Source organism: Haliotis rubra, unplaced genomic scaffold (genome assembly GCF_003918875.1).
Source record: "Haliotis rubra isolate DU_JTF1 unplaced genomic scaffold, ASM391887v1 Scf402, whole genome shotgun sequence".
In the NCBI taxonomy this organism is placed as follows: domain Eukaryota; kingdom Metazoa; phylum Mollusca; class Gastropoda; order Lepetellida; family Haliotidae; genus Haliotis; species Haliotis rubra.
Window position 1 is genome coordinate 871,089 of NW_025767083.1, and position 25,230 is coordinate 896,318.

General features: G+C 40.6%; 2 protein-coding genes across 2 annotated transcripts; one reads left to right on the forward strand and one right to left on the reverse strand.

The window, feature by feature from the left end:
- Positions 1 to 5,886: 5,886 nt before the first annotated feature.
- On the forward strand, positions 5,887 to 12,267 carry LOC124287600. Its single transcript, XM_046724085.1, has 9 exons — positions 5,887 to 5,996; positions 6,730 to 6,834; positions 8,063 to 8,188; positions 9,520 to 9,624; positions 9,855 to 9,977; positions 10,370 to 10,483; positions 11,469 to 11,561; positions 11,878 to 11,968; positions 12,211 to 12,267. Exons 1-8 carry the CDS (start codon positions 5,903 to 5,905, stop codon positions 11,961 to 11,963), a joined length of 846 nt encoding a protein of 281 aa, XP_046580041.1. The 5' UTR covers positions 5,887 to 5,902; the 3' UTR covers positions 11,964 to 11,968; positions 12,211 to 12,267.
- Positions 12,268 to 12,915: 648 nt separating this feature from the next.
- On the reverse strand, positions 12,916 to 21,595 carry LOC124287630 (endoglucanase E-4-like). The gene is given in 13 exon segments (XM_046724127.1): positions 12,916 to 13,059; positions 14,052 to 14,242; positions 14,581 to 14,752; positions 15,162 to 15,306; positions 16,003 to 16,153; positions 17,089 to 17,200; positions 17,615 to 17,774; positions 18,019 to 18,206; positions 18,310 to 18,337; positions 18,339 to 18,493; positions 19,462 to 19,717; positions 20,145 to 20,328; positions 21,472 to 21,595. Coding segments are annotated over 13 exon segments (1,812 nt in total). The 5' UTR covers positions 21,483 to 21,595; the 3' UTR covers positions 12,916 to 13,000.
- Between the last annotated feature and the right edge of the window lie 3,635 nt (positions 21,596 to 25,230).

The following is a 25,230-nucleotide window of genomic DNA, read 5'->3' on the forward strand; positions in this document are numbered from 1 at the left end:
GATTAGTAGAGTGCTGGGGCGGTGGGGTAGCCTAGTGGTTAAACCGTTCGCTCGTCACGCCGAAGACCCGGGTTCGATTCCCCACATGGGTACAATGTGTGAAGCCCATTTCCGGTGTCCCCCGCCAAGATATTGCTGGAATATTGCTAAAAGCGGCGTAAAACCATACTTACTCACTCACTAGTAGAGTGCTTGTGTTATTTCAAAGGGTTATCATTATACTTAACTACATCATGTACTTAATTTCAAATTACACAATACTTACATTCTGTAAATTAAAGCAATAGATGTTGCTGATTTTGAGGTGAGGTGATGTGAAATTGGGTTTAACGTCGTGCTTGAGAGTATTTCGCTCATATGACGACGTGCATGTGTGTGTATGTGTATGTGCGGCTGCTTGTACTAGCCCAGACTTAAAGAACAAATAAAACTTTTTTTTTACTCTTTTAACCATTACATACGAAAGGTTTGTGGTTCGTCTTATTCGGAACACCAAATTCATTCTTAAAAACCTTGTGGTTAATTAATACCGAGCGATTAAAAGTCGCCTGCTTCACTCTCGCCCGCCAACGAAACCACAGACAGGTTACGTAACTCTGTCGCCCGAGCACTGCAGTGACGTCATATGAGGAAGGATTTTCAGTTAGTTGTATATAAAGTGTGCAGCAAGCTCGTCATTTTGATGATTTCTCGACATCAACGACGACATGCCGAATCGTTGCGTTGTGGACAATTGCTCCTAGGGGGCGGGCGATGGTGTCCCCATGCCCAGATTTCCACAGGACCCCGCAGTTTGTGCTAAATGGGTTATGTTTGTGAGTGCGAAGCGAGCGCTGTGGAAGCCTGAAACGATATTTTACTTGTGTTCAGATCGCTTCACGGAAGTTAAAGAATCAAAACTACTTGTTGTAGTAAAATATGTATATGACTGATTACCATATTAATAAAGATTTTCCATGAAACAACTTGTAACATAACGATTTCTTCCATGGAAGCGAGGTTGTGGTCGAAGTAACGATTATATTGTAAGTAGTATTATATTGACACCCACCTCGCGTCCACGAGAGAAATTGTTATGTTATAAGCTATGTCATGCAAAATCCTATTGGCCATCAATCAAATACATATTTTACTACCAGTAGAAAGTAGTTTTGATTTTGTAACTCGGTGAAAACAAACCAAAACAGCATTTATTCACAGACTGGCGGATGTTCGCGACAGGGCGCCGCCATATTTGAAAATCGTAAAGTCACGGGCTAAAGTCTATTAGAATTAATGAGATTATGGTTTGTTTTCATCAAGTTAGAAAATCAAAACTACTTTCTACTCGTAGTTACATATGTATTTGAATCATGACCAAAAGGATTTTGCTTGACACAACTTGTAACATAACGATTTCTTCCACGGAAGCGAGATGGGGTCGAAGTGACAATACTGCGCGATAAATTTCTTGCTACATTCACGTGGTTAACGTCCACTCACCAGTATGTAGATGCTAGTCAATGTACGTCTTTATATTTGGTCTTATAATCCTAATTAGTTTATTATCATACTTGTATGCATTTTGAAACTAAATAAAAAGCAGACGATCTGCTGATACTTATAGTGAATTTATAACAGGACTGTAATATCTAGACATTTTATAGTTTGCCAATGTGAATCATAATTCGCACACACGCCCTAGTGAATGTTGTCTCATTACATTTCACGGCGAAAACAATGATACTATTGAATGCTACGACAAATGAATAAAAACAACATTGCAAATATTAAAATTAAAACAGATTAAAGTTATAGGAACAATGTCAGGCTATTACCTTGTTCGAGGAATGTATCCATCAATATCCACAAAAACGAGTGATATGCCATTTATCTGCAGCTGTTCCAAGTGATGTGTCTTTTAACAGTCTAATATACGAAAAAGTGATATATCGTTTCAGGCATTTCACACTGGTGTATAGTCTCATTGGTCACCCAAGATAGCACACCTGGCAACTAATTGCATAATGTCCGCCATTGTTTAAAAAAAGTAATTTAGTTAGCCAATGATGAGCAATCAATCAATGTATTGGCGGTTAATCCTTTGAAAGAAGGACGTTGTTTTTTACACAGACACAGAAATGACAGAGTGTATTCAGTATAGATTAGTAAATCTACATACATAAACATTACCTTTTGACAAATCCGCTGTGCAAGATAAAAGTAATTAATCAATCAGCGTGTTATCGGTTAATCCTTTGATCGATGTTTATAATGTTGAATATTTACTCCAGACACAAGAAATGCCAAAAGGGAACCTTTGTCGGGTAATCTAAGTGGTGTTACCACTAATTATACCTGCTACAATTTCATTAACTGACCATCAAGTGAATGATGACAAATAACATGTGTAGGTTTATACCACCTAACACGGTTACCACTAGGGAGTATTAATTGCTGTATTGCATGCAATTTTAATTGCATGTGAAAACTTATGGGCCGATTTTGAGAATACAAACAGAACTTCATTGTTGCATAAGAAATACATGTATGCTAAAACTGTATGTACCTATTTTCAGATTCTTCTAAGAATGGCAAAGTCGGGTTGTTTAGTTTACGGATTCAAATAAATCAAATGTCAATTTTTAATATCATACGTAATAGACGTCATATTTTTACATGACATGATAAAATATCGAGGTAAAATAAACCACAGAAATGGGATCAATTTGGATCAGTCATTATACCATCCAAGCATTAGAAAACCTGAAAAAGCCCACGCTGCTTTGATACTTTATTACAATCAGACAAGAACTACCGGGGATATTTTCAAATAACTGCATCTGATGGGCATCCACCCTTCTTAATGTCGCACTGTTTAGGTTGAAGAAATTAACCGTAACCGTGATGAGCGAGGCTGGTCAAATATGGCATAGCAGCACCAAGCGATTTTGACAGACGCGTCTATGAAAACAAGTTGTAACTCGGAAACTAGGCAAAGCAGGAGACAAAATTGAATGGCAGTAGATTGTGAGAACATATTGCTTTCATTTTTCACAACAATTGTCACGACTTCAGGTTTTTTACAAACCTGCAAACAAGATAATTTACCCCCTGAAATGTACATGAATTCTGCACCGGCCCTCATATCTATTCCTCATATGATGTCACAGAGACGCGCCGTTCTGATTGGTTGAAATTTCGTTCGCGGGTGAGAATTGTGCACTGTTGTCAAAAAGGTCGATTTAAGTCAATTAAAGATCGAAATGAGTAGTTTTAATGACGAAGGGTTTCATTTATAGCGATGTCAATTAGTGATTTATGTATTTGTACCAGACAGTCCAATGATTAAAATCACGAGCATCCATGGCCTTTTGGGAAGCGATGGCATACATCAACGTCAACCAAGGCAGCGAACCCGACACCCGATCCTGTTAGTTGCTCCTTGCTACAAACACGGGTTGCTGGAGATCCATTCTGACGCGGATCTTCACGGGTTTTCTCTGCCAGTATGTAATCAGTCATGATATTGTACCCTTTTGTAAAGGAATGGAAAACACACGCGTACTGTCTGTATTTACCGCAACATAATGTCAAGTAAAACCAAACTAGAACATAATGTCAAGTAAAACCAAACTAGAACATAATGTCAAGTAAAACCAAACTAGAACATAATGTCAAGTAAAACCAAACTAGAACATAATGTCAAGTAAAACCAAACTAGAACATAATGTCAAGTAAAACCAAACTAGAACATAAAAATAAAAACTAGAACATAATGTCAAGTGTTAAAACCAAAATAAAACCAAACTAAAACATAATGTCAAGTAAAACCAAACTAGAACATAATGTCAAGTAAAACCAAACTAGAACATAATGTCAAGTAAAACCAACATATAACATAATGTCAAGTAAAACCAAATTAGAACAAAAATAGAAACACCATCAAGACCAAACTGTTTAAGTGACTTTCGGGAAACGATATCAAAACGTGTACATAATTCGTTCCAAACCTGGTGTTGAGTATTAGTTACTGTTTCAGCAAATGTAGTCATATATTTCCCATAATTGATCATTGTTGTTGACATAGCAACACTTGTGGAATTACCCTGCACAGATGCCTCTGACAATGTTGATGAAGAAGGGAGTCTGACGTCAACTCATCTCCTTCTGTACACCGTCTGGCACGTGTCGTCGGTGTCAAGAGAGTCAAACATACAAATGACATATTGAATCAGCTGACTGTCTGCGAGAGTATTGTCAACAATGCTGAGACATGTCCTGTAATTTGGTTCAAGGTTCAGAACATACAATAACCGTTTGATCAAATATTCTGTCGCAGTAAGTTCTTTTTAATAAAGTAATTAGTCGGATACGTTTAATTGTATCCCATTTCCGGGTTTTATAATCAGTGACGCATTAAATGTAGGTCAGTGTTATTATTGATTTTTATAAGACATTTTAATAGACTGGTTGTATTAAACAGCCGCGAGATGTATGCACCAGAGGCTGTAGATGTTGATATATGCCTCGAAGTGAAGTAGTCCTCCTATTGTTCATCAGTGTTCTTTCGTCAGTCTGTGCGGATGGGATCAGAAACAGGAAAACTTGATTATGGCTTCATCTATTTAAAATTATTTGCTACAATTCATCAAGTCATAAGACGTTGTGCGTACAGAACCTTTCCTTTCAATCGTCTGAATGTGGAGGTCAAGGAGCCATCGCTAAAGCAACGTCTCATAACACTATCCTTACAAAACATCACAAAAGGAATGTTTCAAATCAGTCAGGTGCAGTTTATGTGTTTTGAATCCTGAGAGTCAGGATCGTTGTCAGACGAAAATGGTTCATTATTTTATCCTTTATAGTAAGAATACAACCTGCAATTTTTCTGCATAAATGACCTCAAAAACATTTCTCCCACCTACGTCCTGTTCTCTCCACTGGGGCTACTGGTGAAGCCACAAGTAATTGTTTTCAGAAATCATCAATGTAAGCATGAATATTATGTATAGGAAGCACCTACAATACAAATCTACTTTCACAACTGGATAAACAGATGGAGGCGAAGTTGATCGCACCAATGGATCCACAACAATGTCATCATGTATTCACATATGAGCACGTTCAAAATCTGATTCCGAAATATATGACAAATCCTGGTGTGACCCCAAATGAACACCCTTGGTGTTTCCTTCGTAGAAGAGTGAGAACTGAAAATCCTCAAGTTCAAACCTGAATGAAACCCACAAGTACCCGGTACCAAGAATGGCAGAAGAACCCATTGGTGACAAATGATCTGCGAATCTCACTGTCGAATGTGACAGTCTGATTTGTACTGCGGTCTATATCCTAATATGTTCCAGCAATGTGGAAATGAATGTTTGAAGGCATCCTCGCAAAGCGACAATAAATATATAGAGAGCGCATGTGTCAAAGTGATTACTTGGATGATGGTATGGTCTGGCGTTCACTTTGTCTTTGTTTGTTTACTGAAAGAAGAGTGTGAAGGAATTCCTCAAGGAATTCACTGAAAAGTTGCTGAAAACTTTACTTTTAAATTCCTTACAGAAATCAAAATTATTGCATATTGACTTATCTCCATGGAATTTGTTTTGCCTTAGCCTTATACACGCATTATCTTTACTAATTAAAACTGTGTTAATTGAATGAATTTACAAAAGAGGCATATGTCTGATACAGTTATCTGTCAGTTAACATAATCTGTTGCGATGAACCAGCTTTCTTCCTTGTCAATATTCTACATCTGAAATATCACCTGTATCAATACCTTACACTATCATTGAACAAATACACGTGTAAAGTACACATTAGTTTACGTATATCTCCACAAAAGAAACACAATAGCATATGTGCACATTTCATACGAAGCTGTGAACACGTGTATGTAATTCAGAAGAAAATGACGTGCCAGGAAATCCTCGCTTTGTTGTTTTGTTCCACATGTTACTGGATTTCGCCCACTCTCTGTGCAACCACAGAAGCTCCTTCTCCCTGTAAGTATGGAAGTAGTTGGTAAGCCGGCTTGGCTTCCATCAAGGATGTATGTATTCAGACTTCAGGTCTTACACGAAGAGTGAGTGAGTGGGTTTGGTTTTTACGCCACTTTTAGCAATATTCCAGCCATATCACGGAGGGGGACACCAGAAATTGGCTTCACACATTATACCCATGTGGGGAATCGAACCCGGGTCTTCGGCGTGACGAGCCAACGCTTTAACCACTAGGCTACCCCAACGCCCCCCTACACGAAGAACCCGTGTCGAAAATGCGATTATATTTCAATATGTATGCCACACAAGAACGTCATCCGTGCTCGTACCATTCTTGGAGGCAATATAAACTACTGGACATGTTGTCAGTATAATCACCACTCAGCATTGGTATTCATAGCCAGGGAGCTTCAGAAGTGGGTCGCCGTTGGGAAATGAGAGCTCTGTACAGCAGAGGTGTTTGTGATCGTATCTTGAAATGTGAAATGTGATCGAATTGATTGAAATAACTGGACGGTTGAAGCATGTCATTAGTCCAAAGGTGGACGTGCACATCACTGAGTACATGTGACCTCGTCTTAATTTTCGTTCAACTATCCACTTTGCCTGTACATGAGAGAAAAACTAGCTACATGTATTATACATATCAATATTATATTCACAAACTATAATATCTTTACCTCGAGTGACGGACTTTTAAATTACTAATAGTATCTATATTTGATTCATGTTTCAGTATGTGAAAGTGGAGAAAGCGACCTGTGCGTCCTGATACCGGCCGAGCTGTGTCCAGTAGAAGTGATAGCAGACCTCTGCCCCGTCTCATGTGGAGAATGCGGAGGTAAGTGTATGGTCTACCTTGACACAGACCTACAAGTCCAGAAATCACTCTCAAGGTCACTTGGTCTCATTGTCCAGCGGGTTTCAAGAATGCAAGTGATGAATGCACAGCCGTCTGTTCGTTTATATATGCCCATTGTTCGTTTATTGGCCTTTTGACCGGTGAAGAACCTGATTAGAATTGATCTTCAGTAACCCATGCTTGTCGTAAAAGGCGACTAACGGAATCGGGTGGTCAGGCTCGCTGACTTGGTTTTTAAGCCTTCCGTTTTAGGGTATAAGCCTAGTATTCGTTTATAAACCTATTGCCCGTCCATATCCCTACTGTTCGCTGATACAGCTACTGTTCATTAAAACAACTACTATTCTTATAAGTCTACTGTTCGATTACATGCATTCTGTTCGTATATAGGCCTATTGTTTGTTTGTATGAATACTGTTGGGTTATATGCCCATTGTTACTAACCATTTTGTTTGTTTATATGCTTAATGTTACTTTTCCACTTTCTGTTCGTGTATATAGCTGCTGTTCGAATATATATCTACTCTTCGTCAATATGCTATCTGCTCGTATATATAGGGTTCGTTTGTACAGGATTAGGATCTGGAATACCTAGGTCTCGTTATAGCTAATTGTTCGTGTATATAGCTATTGTTCGTTGCTAGCTATCTTCCGATTCAGGCTCACGGTAGTCACAGTGCTAAGGTCGCTGCTCCCATCTTCACATTCAGGCTCACGATAGTCACAGCGCTAAGATCGCTGCTCCCATCTTCAGATTCAGGCTCATGATAGTCACAGCGCTAAGGTCGCTGCTCCCATCTTCAGATTCAGGCTCACGATAGTCACAGCGCTAAGGTGATCATAGCTCCCATCTTCAGATTCAGGCTCACGATAGTCACAGCGCTAAGGTGATTTTAGCTCCTATATTCACATTCAGACTCACTATAGTCTTAGCGCTAAGGTGATTTTAACTCCGATACTTACGTTCAGACTTACGGTAGTCGTAGCGCTAAGATACGCGCCCATGCATGGCTCCGATGGAGGACTTCCACTCATATATTTGCAGGGGCGTATTGACACATTTAGTTGTACATTAAAATTTATCAAATACTGCAAATATGACTGGACAGTGATATATATGTAATGCTATGCGTGCCGTGGTTTTAATGTCTAACAAGAGCCTTATCTGAACGACAACCAACATGATTTGTTGCTCCCCGATGTCTAGATGTGGATAGATGTACCCTCCCCGAGCTACAGATCTGCCAGGTGTTCACCAGTCCAGCGTTCTCAGCTTTGTGTAACGAGCCGTTGGTTGGCGAAACACTGTGCCCCACAGCTTGTGGAACCTGCGGTACGTACATCTGTAGATTCGTAAAGCATGGTCGGGGATTACAACATTAACACAACTTGGATAATGACATTGTCGGAATATACGGTTGCAGTGGGATCTTTTGGGATGTTGACGTGGATGTTGACGTGGATGTTGATATGGGATGTTGACGTGGATGTTGATATGGGATGTTGACGTGGATGTTGATATGGGATGTTGCTGTATCGATGTTGATATGGGATGTTGACGTGGATGTTGATATGGATGTTGACGTAGATGTTGACGTGGATGTTGACCTGGATGTTGATATGGGGGATGATATTTGACGTGGATGTTGATATGGGAGTGGATGTTGATATGGATGTTGACGTGGATGATATGGGATGTTGACGGATGTTGATATGGGATGTTGACGTGGATGTTGATACGGGATGTTGACGTGGATGTTGATATGGGATGTTGACGTGGATGTTGATATGGGATGTTGATATGGGATGTTGACGTGGATGTTGATATGGGATGTTGACGTGGATGTTGATATGGGATGTTGACGTGGATGTTGATATGGGATGTTGACGTGGATGTTGATATGGGATGTTGACGTGGATGTTGATATGGATGCTGACGTGATGATTGATATTGATATGACGTGGATGTTGACGTGGATGACGTGGATGTTGATATGGATGTTGACGTGGATGTTGATACGGGATGTTGACGTGGATGTTGATATGGGATGTTGACGTGGATGTTGATATGGGATGTTGACAGGGATGTTGGGATGTTGACGTGGATGTTGATGTTGATATGGATGCTGATATGGGATGTTGATATGGATGTTGACGGACGGATATGATGCTGACGTGGATGTTGATATGGGATGTTGACGTGGATGTTGATATGGGATGTTGACGTGGATGTTGATATGGGATGTTGACGTGGATGTTGATATGGGATGTTGACGTGGATGTTGATGGGATTGATATGGGATGATATGATGCTGACGTGGATGTTGATATGGGATGTTGACGATGGATATGGGATGTTGATATGTTGGATGATTGATGTTGATACGGGATGTGATGATGCGGATGATATGATGTTGACGATATGGATGTTGATGTTGATATGGGATGTTGACGTGGATGTTGATATGGGATGTTGACGTGGATGTTGATATTGGATGTTGACGTGGATGTTGATATGGGATGTTGACGTGGATGTTGATACGGGATGTTGACGTGGATGTTGATATGGGATGTTCACATACATACACATTGTTCTAGCACGTGTATCAGTTGTACATATACATTATTGAAGGACATACACTAGTTGAGTATCTACCAATGTAGATCCAGACACTACACCCGCACCAGGCCCAGGTGGATCGTGTGACCTCACGTGTGGAGATGACGAGATTCCCGATGATACAACTTGTACCTGTGTCCCTGTCAACGGTAGGTGCAACATACCCATTACTTTTAATCCAGTTTGTGCCTAATCGTATATTTCATTACCCAACTGTCTTGAAGTCACTGGTGGATTATATTTACCAACGGACTAATATCTAAAACAAAGAATAGTTCACATGCCCTTGAAACACTCATTATTACACCTGTACATCAGGTATTAAAAGGAGCTATGTTAAAATATTTGGACTGATGATGCTGTGATTCATATCTGCTAGCGAACTGTGCCGTTAGAGACCAGCCCTTCTGTCCAGTACTGGCCAACAACCCAGTATACGCTGCCCTGTGTGACAACCCTCTCATGGGTATCCAGCTGTGCCCAGCTTCCTGTGGGCGTTGTGGTAAGCCTCATATACACACTGGTGTCAGTCTTTAAAAACCGGAACCTATTGTCTAACTTTGAAAAGCTGTACTCAACAATTAATATTGTGAATATTTAACTTAATTTGATTCTTATATGGATGAAACGTAGCCTCTCTGCTGACATAAAGCCGTACTGCTCTACACCTCCTTGCTACAGACCGAAACTACTACGGCTATGTTCCTGGGGAATTCCTCCTGAAACGCTTTGGTCAGTTGTGCAAATACTCCCTTACACGTGGATGTAGGTCCGTGCATGTAACATGTACAGCTACTAAGGATGTCCAATGTTAATAGTAACAGATTGAAGTGAGCAAACATCTTAAAGCATAAGAGACATGTTATGGTGAATGTATTCAAACTCTATTCTCAGACAAATGTTCGTCCGCCGACTTTTACATATGCCCCGTGATAACTGCTGACCTCGACAGGTACTGTGCGTTCGAAGGAGTCAGAGATCTGCTCTGTCCACAGACATGCGGCCAGTGTGAGTGACAGTTGACGTTTGTTTATAATTTTAGCTTCATGATCCAGCAGGTGTCGTGGGATATATCTGTAATGTCTGCCTGGGGTGTGTTCTACAAAGCGGTACCAGCACCTTAAGACGATCGTACCTCCCATATTTCAATCACAAAACGTCCACAATAAATCCCTGCTGAAAGCAATCACTTGTACACAATTGACACTGGGTTAACATACTCGTACTGCAACTATCTCTTCATAGAAACAAGGCTGGGTCCACCGGGGATGTACACATGACCAGAGTAATGAATTGGTGGACTTTATAGAGTTTGAATAATTTGAATCAAACTTGCTAAGAATGTAATTAACTTGAAAAATACCCCGCTTTAACGCACATCTGGATCTTCATATGCATTGGAGGTGGTACTTTAGCCTCAGACCCACGCACGCTTGATTACAAATATGGTTTAAAACTAATAACTGCAGTATATCCAACACGATTGACAGCGTCTGTGATATTTGCTAAGTACTAAAGGAGGATAATATCCAAATATCGGAACATCCTCGCAAGTCTATCTCTGTGATTATTGTCTACACTATCAACTAATTTTAGGAATTAATTTAAACTGTAAACAGGACATTGGAATAGATAGTGAAATTTGTTTTCAGTTTGAACAGCACGTGTTTTACAGAATGCAGTTTTAAATCTTGTGCGTAATTTCTAGTTCTCCAACTCTGTCCCTTACGTCTGTGATCCACCGTAACTGATACATATGGCTTAAATTACAACGCTACCTTAAACACAGATTATGATTCAGACATTAGACAGACATTAAGATGCATGTATTTAACAAGCAGCGGATCGAAGTGACGAACCTGTATTTAAACATCAGTCAGAATTACAAACAGTCACCTGTTTATTCCCATGCACGATGGAAACATCAGTCGATCCCGGGTGACCTTGCAGTAAATGCTGATCACGACGGGTGACTTCTATGTGACTTCCACAGGTGACACTGGCACTAGTACAACTGATAGTCCGTGTGACGTCACATGCGCGGACAATGAGACGCTGAACTCGGACACGTGTACATGTGAAGCAGGTAGTGCAACCAAGAGACACATTGAAACGTATCTATGTTTGATATTTAAGTACTAATGATTTCTTAAAGAACCGATAGATTCGTACAACTTATTATATTACATCATCAAATATCATTTCATACTAAGTACTGTTTATATAATACTTGCACAAGTAAAAATGAATTTTTGTGATTTTGTTGCGAATGATGCAGTGTAAAATGTTTAACTGCGTTTATGTTTCATTATAACGAATGGGAATGCACAGAAAATCAACCAAGAGATTTTCTCACACAGCGAAAATATTTTGGACATCGTTATCTATTTGACAATGTACTGCAGAGAATCGAATATGCACCATCCTCATCGACAACAACCTGTGTGAGATCCTGTCCCTCTACGCTAGCGCGTGTCCCGGATGTTGAACAAGGTATGTGATGTGTGAGTGAGTGTGGCAGTATGACAGTAACATCAATATCCCAGTAACAGCATGGTCGACGGCATCAAACTCAAAACCCAAACCTGGTCATTTTACCGATAGATGCAATTCATAGTGAGTTTGTTAACATATTGTTTTTATGTCAAAATGTCCTTGCAATTTACTATATATGCCATGGCCATTGATGACCTTCATCAAATATGATCATTTATGACACGTTCTCTGTTGAACAGGTCAAGTATGGACTTGCAAAGTGTCTAGCAATGGCAGAAATAAACAGTACTCCGCTACTATTCTGTTTGTTATGTTTTACGCACGCGGTACATTCAGTACATTAAACATGAAAGGGATTGGATGAAACTTAATAGGGGACATGTCATGTACTTGAAGGTCAGTTACCTTTGATACTCCATTGTCATAGTTCAGATGACGTTTTGTGGAAGAAATGTGGAGGGCGTTTCCAACTTTGACGACTTTGAAACTTTGATGCAACTTCTTCTTTTAACTTGTACCAAATGTTCCTGTATTCCTTCAGGGAAATAATTCATCTGTCTTTGAATGTGTTTGTGACGGTGTCGTGAATACCTTGTATCACGAAGATCTGATGACCCACGCGAGCTTTTGATACACCTGCAATTTTCACTCATGATAGCTTACACAAAACCTTCACCTTCAAGCTCTTCTTTAACATGACCTTGACATAAGGACCAGAGAACCACGCAGTACTATGACACCAGAGTCCCGATCCGCAAAGCGTTCGTAACGTTACGACCTGTCGTACCCCTATAGGTTATCATAGGCTTGCGAATGTCGTAGCGCTGCGATCGTTTTGTGGATCGGGATCCAGATCCATTAATCATCCCTTTGTATTAAAACTCCATACAGGGTCTGCTTGCTCAGTTCTACAGCAAGTATAGGCCACGTAAAAACACTAGAAACACGATCAACTTGAGTCTTTATTCCTTACCATACATTATGTTAGTAAAGGACTTACATAATTAATTAAAATCCGTAAAGGAATCGTCAGCATTTGGCAGTTGGAGCTGGCGGTAGATCTCCGCTCAGCGTCAAGTGGATGAGGCCTGTGACAAGATTCAAACATGGCAAAAATACATGTTCTACTATATTGGATTATATAGCATACACACAATCATTGTCATACATGCTTGTGATATGTCTCATGAGGGGTGACCTTCATCGAATGTAGCGTTAACTACACACCCTCTTACACTACATTTGTAGCTCATCTACAGACGAAATAAAATTAACAAATTGCCAGCTGCAGGAAGCCGCACGTGTGTGGTCAAATCAGAACTATGAACCTATATTAAGGAGGAGAGAGTCTGTTCAAGTGATTAATTATATGTCGTGTGAGAATTGTGAGTTTATTGTTCCCAGGGCGTGATACAGTTGGGATATTGCTGTCTGCTTTGTAAAACTGCACTCGGCAACATTCAAAATTAATGAAAACTTAACAGGTTAATCATATGAAAATACACCTTAGCATTCCATTTGGAAATATCCTGTTGGAAACATAGCAATTTTCAAATTAATTATTTTGGTTCCTTTAAAAGCATGTATTATCAGTGAGCGTGAATGAAGCTCTGGACATCAATGGAGTGATGCTTTATGCCTCATTCAACAGAAAGGCTTGAGTCGTTCTGGGGCGAACTGGTGACTCAATTTGACCAACCTCTGAATGGCTCAGTCCGCTTGGCACAGACTCGAAATAATCGGATCAATGTTTACTGTGCTGGGCGACTAACCCAAACAGTCCCACCCACCCACTCACCCACAGTCCACCCACTCACCCACTCAGTCCCACCCAAACAGTCTCACCCACTCACCCACTCAGTCCCACAAACAGTTGTGCATGTGTCAGTATATCTTCTAAATATACTGATGCCCTTCAATTTTATAGGCTCACCCACTCACAATTGCGGGGTTGATAACCTAAAATTATTGGCATGAGCATATAGATTGCAGATATCTCTAATCTGTATACACATGTTTAAGTTAAATAGTCATAGAAATCATTATCATAAATCAATGAAAAGCATTTTGCGTTGTCTACCTGCAATTGCAGACTGGAACCCGGCGTTGTAGTCAACAGCAACCTCATTCTGGACGTAGTCGCCCCTCTTGTCTACGTAAGAGTCATTACCAAGCGGGCCTCCAACCAGCCCCCCCTTCAGGACATGGGGATTAGGACCCGGAGCGTTGAATGCGTTCCAATCACATGTGGCAGGTGGATCAGGGCAAGAGCTAAAGAAATCACAGTCTCATAATGAATATCATGGGACCCACCTCTCATCTAAATGGACCAGCAAAACCTTGAAACGTGCTCATACAGGTTAAAACAAAGAAAACAAACATTATGAGTGAGTGAGTGAGTTTAGTTTTACGTCGCTTTTTGGCAATATTCCAGCAATATCACGGCGGCGGACACCAGAAATGGGTTTCACACATTGTACCCATATGGAGAATCGAACCCGGGTCTTCGGCGTGACGAGCAAACGCTTTAACCACTGGGCTACCCCACCGCCCCGCAAACATTATGTGCTGACATGACACATCCTAGTAGAGTACATACTAACAAGTACCTCGCTCGGTGATGAGGCTGTAAGGGATACTTGGTCCCAAATCCGATAACAAAGCTCATGTCTTGTTTGTTGTCACCAAGCATGTAATTAATTTGACTCAAAGCCCACTGTCGGTTCTCAAGTGGATGGATTCCGTCTTCAGCGGCAGCCAGGGCAACAAAAACAGCGTTTGCTTGAAGAAAACACGTGTACGTCATCATGTTATAATCACTCTCACGTGTAACACGGGATTCATACGATAATAAACTTCGTCTGCAGGCAGGGTACGACATACCAACTTTATGGGTGCCATATCTAATGGCGAAACATACCAGAGGTACAAAAACATTTCCTGAACTGTTCTTCCCTAACCCCTCCTTCAAATATCCCCATGGTTAGGGTTACTTTGCCCCATCCTTAAAATAATCCTGCGTGAGACTTCAAACATTCCGACCAGGGATTATGAATTTTTCAAAGCTTTGGTCTGGGGTTACGGGCGGAAGTTTTACCGAAAGCGTAAACTTGTACACGTCGTACTGCCTACAGCAGTATATATTTCAATATACCCTCGAATTATTATGTTTTTCTTTTATAATATTTACCGTCATATCTGAGAGACCCCCACTTGCTCCTGAACGCCAGACCGCACGGGGAATAGGTCACAGTACCCCCGGGTCTCCAGCTCGTCAGGAAGGACTCCACCTCAGTCTTGTAGCTGGCGTCATTCGTCAGCTCGTACAACATGAGCTGGGCATGGGTTGAACAGAAATCGGTATCGTATCAATCCATTTTAGTTTCTATTGAATTTCTAAATATGACCTTCAGACATCGGTATCCTAAACGCCTTAATATACTTCATCATACAATACATTTTCTAGGTTCCCCCAAGATATGGGCATTGTATATATGATTCTCCCAAGCGACTGTCCTATTCTTTAGACCCCTCAGAATTGGTCTTCAGCAACCCATGCGTGTCGTAAGAAGCGACTAACGGGATCGGGTGGTGAGGCTCCTTGACTTAGTTGACACATGTCATCGGTTCCCAATTGCGTAGATCGATGCTCATGCTGATGATCACTGGACTGTCTGGTCCAGACTCGATTATTTACAGACCGCCGCCATATAGCTGGAATATTGCTCAATGCAGCATAAAACTAAACTCTGCCCTATTATAAATGACCGTTTCATTACTCTATACTGTCCATTGTCAGTATTACAACGTATTATTAGTAATTATGATTTCGTTATATGCATTTGTATATGATTTTCCAACACAATATGTTTATCTTCATTCTGCCAGAACCACGTTATTAAGATATTTATAAAAATACATACTGTGTTGGAAAATCAGATGTATTTAACGTGATTATATACCTCTGAATGACTCTAATGAGCCAAGCCCAATCCAGTATTTACTGAAGTCATGGTAGAATTAGTAGTTACCTGACATTCCACAATTGCATCATCCCAGGACAGTGCCCAGGAGGTGCTGGCAACATGGAAACCCTTGGCATCAACGAGATAGCTGTCTTTCTTCGTTGCTTTGTACAGCAAACTAGCCGCCACACAGAGTTCGTCGTTGTAGCCACTGGACCTACAGAGCACGCCAGATGTCTTAAGATGAGACTTTTAGTTTGTGGAGAAAAGATTACTATTTATGATGTAACTCACATTTAACTCACTGGGAAACCTTCGTGTCGTCCGTAAGTGTGTGCATGTGTGCGTGCATGCCCGTCTGCCTGTTTTCTTCATACCAAGTTTACATAGATGAGTGAGTGAGTATGGCAATATTCCAACCATATCACGGCAGGGACACCAGAAATGGGCTTCACACATTGTACACATGTGGGGAATCGAACCCGGGTCCTCAGCGTGACGAGCTAACGCTTTAACCACTAGGCTACTCGACCGCCCCTTACCTCGGTGACGTACAACTATGTTGCAAGTATTTACTTTTCTCTTCGTGAATACTAATGAGGGTCCCAGTCAATATATTAGCGACAGGAGGGCATGGATAACCAAACTGCTTATCCTCTAATACAACGGACAACATGGATATTGTTACAGAACTCAAGGTTATGAATATTATACAGTGCTTGAAAACCGTTTAGATGACATCGCTGAATTGTTAGGGTTTTTGTCCTGAGCCAAGAAGTAACTGGGCATTCTGAGAGTGCATTTTAACATGTCATCCTAACACAATACAGGTCATTGGGCAACATTGTAGAGAAAGTATTATCAACCGTAACCTGTTTTAGTTCGAAGAAGTCACTCTAATCTAGAATATGCTTTTACGCCGCTTGTAGCAATATTCCAGCCATATCATGGCGGGTGACACCAGAAATTGGCTTCACACACTGTACCCATGTAGGGAATCGAACCCGGTTCTTCAGCGTGACGAACAGACTCTTTAACCATTAGGCTGCCCCACCACCCCAGTCCTTCTGGAAGTATGGTTATTATTTCTCCATTATTATAGTGGAAGTGATGTAAATGGTAACTAGCGACCAGAGTAAACATGTCACTCACGGGTAGCCCGCTGCAGCGGGAGCAATACTCTTGCTGTAGATACCTTTGTAGGTTTTAGCGAAGTTGTACAAGGATACAGCTGCATCCAGCAATGTCGTCGAGTACTTTGGATCTGTATCAGGTGTGGAACCAGATAACAGCTACTCGAGTTAGTGATGAATACATATTATATCTTTGATGGCAGTTTTTTATAGTGCTAGAGTGTATGATGCTTGTTAACTATTTTACAGTTACTTCCATCTCAGATGTTCCAATATACAATAGTCGCTTTAACCACTGAGGGGTTTTAATTGAGTAGTCAACTCCATTGGAGTTAAGGACAATTAACAATCTGAAGATTTTAAAATCTATAACTGAAGACATAACTTTTAAGAAAACATACAGTGACAGTGTTAACTTTTCATTCTCGAGTTGTTCAGAGACCACTACTTAGCAGTACTTTTGGAATGGAACTGGGGCTATATAAATGTTTTATGATGATGATGATGATGATGATGATGATGATAAGAACAGAAAACAACTCAACCTTTGGAGAGGAATAGCATTGAACCAGCTGCAAGGGCAGCAGCAGTGATCCCAGCTGCGTCACTTCCGGGTGCTGCGGCGGTTACTTTGAAAGCCTTCTGATTTGGTGGCATGTCCTCGGGTCTTCCCCAATAACTGCTGTCAAGGCTGCCCTCTCCAATCTGTCACAAAAAGTCTCCATATTGATGGTGTAAGTAGCTATGGTATTCATTTTTTTAGAAACGTAAAATGCCGCTCCTTGACATGTATGTCATTATAATATTAAGACTGTCATTTCTTGATTGCTTTGATGATTTAATATTGTACTGGATTACATTTGTATACATACTAGGACCTTTAATGTAATGAGACGAACACAAACTGAACTTGTACTAGTAGTTAGATTACAGAAAAATTCATTGCCACCTGCACGTAGTATTCCTTCTTGGTCGGATTCCAACATTTCAGAAAATAGTCCAGCGGCGTCTTAATCATGTCGTACATATTATCTTCTTGTCCAGCCTTCTTGTAAGCGTCCGACCATTTCAGGAAACCCCAGGATAATATGGTAGTTGCCGAAGCCATAGGAAAGTTGTCCTTCATTAAATCACCCGCTGGAACACATTAGTAGTGATATCATGAAGGTTGTTTCAACATCCACCCATCTATCCATCCATTAAAAGTCACTCTGTAAACAATGACCGACCCACAACTTACCATCATACCAGCCCCCGGTCAGGTCCTTCACCGTCTTCACCTCTGTCAGTCAAGGAAGAGTCTCCGCGCCAGGATATGGGGTTATTTGCCGGCAGTTTACCAGATCGTTGCGCGTCATAAAATAGAATGGACAATCCTAAAACTTTCTCGTAGTCGTATTTGGCAGTTCCACCTCCCGTATGATCTGAAATGTTTGGTTTTCTGTATATTAAAATTAGCTTATTAGACATGTATTCAAACAGAAAACAGTCTTTCATTCAAATCAAAGGAATTAAGGTAGTCCTATGTCTACGATCTACGCGATGCATAGCCATGTTCAGTTACTGTCCCTGCCTTATTGAGACTATTATGTACTTCCAAACTGATATAAACTAACCAAGAGAAGTTAAAGATCACACAATTCTCTCGGCATGACAGAGTAACTGATGTAAAATAGAAAAATGTATTCTTAAAAAAATTAATTTCTTGTGAGTACCAGTATATAATATAATATTGTTGCTGGGATTGTTGACTGACACCGGTGGCTATATAAGTAACCCGTGAAGATCAGGGTAATTTTCAGTAACCCATGTTTGTCGTAAGAGGCGGTGGTCAGGCTGGCCAGGCTCGCTGACTGTCATCTGTTCCCAATTGCGTAGATCGATGCTCCTGCTGTTGATCACTGGATTGTCTGGTCGAGATTGGATTAGTTACAGACCGCCACCATATAGCTGGATTATTGCTGGGTGCGGCGTAAAACTAAACTCACTCACTCACTCGCTTTATAAGTTGTAAACTAGATCATGGTTTATTTAACAAGATGACAAATCTTCCAGAATGAATGCATGGCTTGTATGCGATATCTCTGACACAGTATACGCGCATCTCTTCTATGTGGGGTGTTGGGGTAGCCTAGTGGTTAAGGCGTTCGCTCGTCACGCCCAGACCCGGGTTCGATTCCCCACATGGGTATAATGTGTGAAGCCCATTTCTGGAATATTTCTGGCCGTGATATTGCTGGAATATTGCTAAAAGCGGCGTTAAAACTAATTCACTCACTCTTCCCTAGACCGAGGCTACGCTATCCCTGAATGATACTGCTGCCGAGATACATAATTCAGTCAGGTTGATTATCAACCATATCTGATAATGGGACCGATGCATGTTTCGTACCTGTTCCAGATGCAGGTGGTAATGTCAGTGAGGGTCTTGTTCCCGAGACGCCAGGAGGCAAGGTTTGACCAGAAACACCTCCCCCTGTTCCTTCCAGGAATGCACGTCCAGAAAGACTGGCAACAGTGCTGTCTGTGTGCGCAATAAACTCTTCACATATCTGGTCGCCCGGATGTTCGGCGCCGTTCCAGACCTCGTTCTTGATGATGTATTCCGTGTCTTTGTTTAGCGATGAAACAACTTCCGCTTCGAACACCTGGAACGGGAACATTTAGTAAAACTGAACATAACTGTGAAAGCCTTATTTGGCTGTTTTACAAACGACTGTTTCCAATCAGAATGTCTCACAACGCTTATGATAAACATTAAAAGTAATAAACATTGCTGGTATCTGATCTATGTAGATGTTGAGCCGACATCTGATCGCGGAAGGTTAGGTTATTGAGAAGATTGTGACTGTATTACATCAGACCAGTCACACATGAAAAATTGGTGCAGGGTTTTCTGTGTGTCTCTGTGTGTGTGCGCGCGCGTATGTGTGTGTGTGTGTGTGTGCGTGCGCGCGCGCGTGTGTGTGTGTGTGTATGCCTGTATGTGTGTCTGCGTGCGTGTGTGTCTGTGGGCGTGTTTGTGCTTGTCTGTATAAGAGAGAGAGAACGATGAAGGATGCATGAAACACTTACATCCAATTTCGACACAGGGTCACTAAACACGATATGTATCCGCCAGTCGTGTAGTTCCTTATTCACGGGGACACAGAGTTTCCCTTTGTGTCCGGTTGGCCATGACGACGTGAATGTGAGGGGCGTGTCACACCACACCCCTTGCAGCGTCCATAACATGGACAAGATTGTGATCATATTTATCCTGAAAAGAAGACAAAACATTCTATTTCGTTTTCACAAATATTCTTCGTATTCTTCGATTCTGAATAGCTGTCAAACAATCATTCTCTCCTTATAAGTATGTTTGGCATATTAGTAAACAATAAAGCGCAGTGACCTGAAACTGACAGAAAGACGCCCATGCCGTAGACATAATCATGTTCATATATTTGTCATGAGGACCGTCGGTGGTATATTGGATGTACTGGAGGGCCAGGTTGGTGGTTCACTTTCCTGCAGTGTCATGCCAAAAGACGTTGAATTATGAAGCTTGCTGTTACCTTGCCTGGGGCTTGGCCTCGGCTACGAGGCCAACTACAACGAAATGCTGTCCACTAAAATGATGATAACAGCAATATTGTTCGAGGGTATGAAACACGAAAGCAGAATCGTTTCCATTATCGTGATAATAAACACACAGAAAAGCTGGAGAATAATCAGTCTCGCCAAAAATGCAAACTATGAATGGATCGCTGCAATCAGAATTGACACAAAGTGTTCGCTAAAAGAGTACAACACGTCACAATTCTAGAAACCACAAAACTCTCCGCACTGCGGCCACTTTCTGACAAACGATATGACAAAATTCAAAACTCAGTTTCCAAGAAATGACCGACCAGTGAAAATGTGCAAGCGAAAGGTTGCGATTAATTTTAAACATATATCTTTGGGATTGTTTAAGAAACTTCTTTTTTTGCATAGTTAATTTGAACTAGTCGTATCTTCACGGTAGATTGGAGATAAATCTATCTGTGTTTTGAAGTTGTAATCCCACTGTGGACCAGTAGATAATATGACCTATTTTGTTTAATTTGAATCCGATTGCTTTAGTGGGGAACATCAGAAGGTATAGAAGCTACAGTGGGATTACATCAAATCTCAAACATGGTAGGCTTATCTCTTAACTGCCAAAACGCCACGAGTTCATTCATTGTAAACGGCGCTCTTCTGGACATATTTTGAAATAACGCAAGATTCTGATGGACAGCACTTTTTGACTTGAACAAGGATTAGGTTCTACGAGAAATGGTCACACTCTGTTCATATCATGTAGGTATTTATGTTAAACATCATAGAAACCATGTTATTATTTGTAATATGCAGAGGTCTGAGATGTTGTTCTTACCTCCACGACATTCCAGCCTTATCTTCACACTGTCTCTGATCTGCGAACCGTCCTTCAGCGCCCACGATGTCGTTTCACACACACACCTGACCCAATACTGCAGCGGTGCAACAAATACAGTTGGTTGGCTGGTTGGTTGGTTAACGCTACAGTCAGCCATCTTCCAGATACAATGACATGTGTCAACCAAGTCGGCGAGCCTTACCACCCGATCCCGTCAGTCGCCTCTTACGACAAGCATGGGTTATTGAGGACCAATTGTAACACGGATCTTCACTGGTTCAACAAATACAGCCACGGTTTAATGTATTTGATTCACAAATTCACATAATGTCCTCTAACATTCATCGACAACTTTGCATAAGTCATAGCCTCACTGTTGTCATCATGCTCAGAAATAATACTCACAAAAAGTTACAGAACACCCAATCATCAAATTACTTTTCATGCCACCAAAGACAAAGTATAGAAATATGACAAGATTCGGGAGTTCTTAAGCATCTTTGACTTTCACGGATATACTCTTCAAGGCAGAGTTCCACATAAGGCACTCACCAACCTTCCCTGGCAGCAGTATTTCACAGTAACCAAATATTTTGTCAAGGCTATGTAAAGTATGGAATAAATGCATGTTTTACATTGTGATCCACAGGAAATTGACTTGGTTTTCCAAACCCCAAGATTGCCGTAGGCGACTAACATTGGGATATGATAATGGGGCATAATGAAGTAACTGATAGTGTGTTACCCTTCATAAGAAAATAGACTAACTGCAGCACCACCAAAAATATGTGCAATAATCTACTAGGTTATCTTCACTAATCTGCTATGTTCTGCCTTTTAACCTGACGCGATATGTGAACTAATCTACTAATATGCGTATTACTCCACTTAGAAAATCGCCCAAGACTGAGTAGCTGTGTCGGAAGTATACAAAACTAGGTCGTCAGTGCCGGGCTTTACTGCCCTCGGCGATCTGACCAGCTAATAGTAAACAAGAAATGCAGTGCGAAAATGAGAAGGAATTTCAAATATCTTTCATACATGAAGTTTTGACAAGTTGTCACGGTCTGATGTTTTATATTTGTAAGAATAATTTTGAAACGAGTAAAATTAATAGTTAATACGATACATATGGTCTAACCTGGGCAGAATGTTCTTTCTTGCCAGAATTACAACATTTCAAAAAGTTATCCAAGAGTCACTTAATCATATCATACATATTTTCTTATTGTCCAACCTGTTTGTAAGCATCTGTACATTTTATGTAAAACCAGGGATAATCTACAACGTTATATAGTCTCCCTGGTAAAACGCATGTAACTTCTTATTATATTTATGAATGTCTTTTGGGCCAGTGGCCTATTACTGAATAAAATGTCTGTCTGTCTGTACATTTCAGAAAACCCCAAGATAATAGTGTCATTACCAAAGCCGTAGAGAGGTTGAACGTGATCATATCTCCTGCTGAAAGTAGAATACACATAAAATAGTCATCTCATGTTCATAAGCAGTTATTGTACACCTGACGTTGTGTGTTGTAAGACACCCATGTTCCACCACTACAATAATACGCCGGTGCACAGGTCGGTCACTGCCATGTCCATGAGGCTTTGAACTTTCGTCTGATTCAGTAACGGACGGTTCTACAAAACAGATGATTACACCTGAAAAACAGCAAAACCTTATAATATTGAGCTTCTCTTAGTCGTGTCGCTCTCCAGTGATGAATACTGCACCCTTATACTGCCCACAGGGATGAATATATCATCACTAAAGCGCCACTAGTGATGAATATCTCACCATCATACCATTCCCCAGTCAGATCTTCCCCACTGTCCCCTTTGTCTGTCAAGGGCGAATCGCCGCGACCAGGAGATGAGATTATTTGACGAGAGTTTGCAGTTTGCGTCACAGAGAGTTACTGAGAAACCCAAGACTTCTTTGTAGTCGTGTTTTTCTGCTGTTCCGCTTGTATGAGCAGGAAAAGTGTGGGTCTCATCCATCAAAGCAATCCGACTTAAGAGTTTGCTACACATAGCAATATCTTATATACGTCAAGGCTGCAGGTATATGATCGACAAAGCACAGATCGGATAAATTATTTAATTGACAACTTTCACCGTCGCCAGTGTTTAGTGAAACAATTCAACGATTTTAGACTTCTCTTACAAATTGCAGTTCAAATGGCCCCATTTTACAATGATATCACTCCGGCACACTATTTACTTATGGGTTATATTCGAAATACTGATTCATATTATTGAATGTCTTTCTCACGAAATAACATAGACTGTTTGAAGTATATACCACCCCCGAGTGTTGAGCCTGCTGCCGCTGGCGCACCGGTCGAAAATAACTGTATTCCTTGGAGGAGACTGTGTAGATTGGTGTCCCTTGGAATCCTCCAGGTACGCCATGCCCAGTAACCTAGCCCAAGTCGGTGGTCAGGTGGGTTACGATGTCTGCGCAAATACGATCACCGACACGTTCATAGGCATTCCAGAATTTATTCTCGAGTAGAAATTCACTGCCATCGTTTCGAGTTGCAGGTCGATTTCCTTCATATTTCTATTGTTACCAGAAACCAGATATATCGTTTGTAGTGTGCTTCATTTCATAGAGAAACATCGACTAAGTCCCAGTATTATTCTCTTTATACACTTTATATATATCTACATATCTAACAATTACATTTTGGTCCAGTAGATATGATGTGCATTCTTCGCATGAAACATGAAGGGAACAATTAACTATTCGTTAAAAAGTCTCCTTCCACATGTGAGTTTAGAGTGTTAACTGGTCAAGTGGTACACTAAAGAACCCCTTTTCAACACTCACCCATACGATGGAGAAGGTCACATCTCCAGACACGAGGGTGACCCATGACTGAAGCACAAACGGTTTTGCGAGCAATCTGTCAATGATTGGCCGTGCATATGGTAGTGTGTAGTTACGAAAGTTTAGTAAAGAAGGCAATGGACGGCAAATGGTTCATAACGTATGTTAAATATGTTCGAATCTCATTCAGGAATGTTCAATTTCAATTTCTTTTATTCAGGGTACTGAAGAGGCAACAGGCCTATAGTACAATACAAGTGTGTCCAGTCACATGGTATTTCAAACAGATTTTCTATTGTTGAACCCATGATAGATGTATATTGATAGATTCTGAACAATTTGTAGATTTGTTGCTTTCAGTCATTGTTTCCTTCTCTAGTATAGTTTAGGTTTTTTCTTTGAGAAAGGTATGATACTTTATAACAACTTCATCATACTATGATGCGACGTTTGAATATAGACTTCTACACTGTTGTGAAGCAAGGGAGCTCTTTTTGATAACGGTATAAGAATTATCTTCTAAAATACCAATCAAACAGGTTTACCAGTGGCTTTGAAAAGGTATGTAAAATCGATGAAAGTCAAGATTTAACGCTAACATGATTTGTATTCACGGCACAAACATATCTTATTCTTGTGTCAACAATAACAGTTATTCAAATAGAATAGCCAAACATGGCGTGACTCACACGCTCATTTTCATTACGAAATTATAGAATCCTTTTACACCTGAACTACTGATACGTGATAAATGTGCAGTTAAATCTTGTATATACATAATGATATCTGAGTGGTACCAGCATGGTATCTGCATGCCTTAATTTTGGACAGGTTTAATGGATCAGTTGTTGCCAATCAGTGTGTTTCACGTTTCTCCACACAATAAAACATGGACATGCAAATAATATGTCTCTTCTG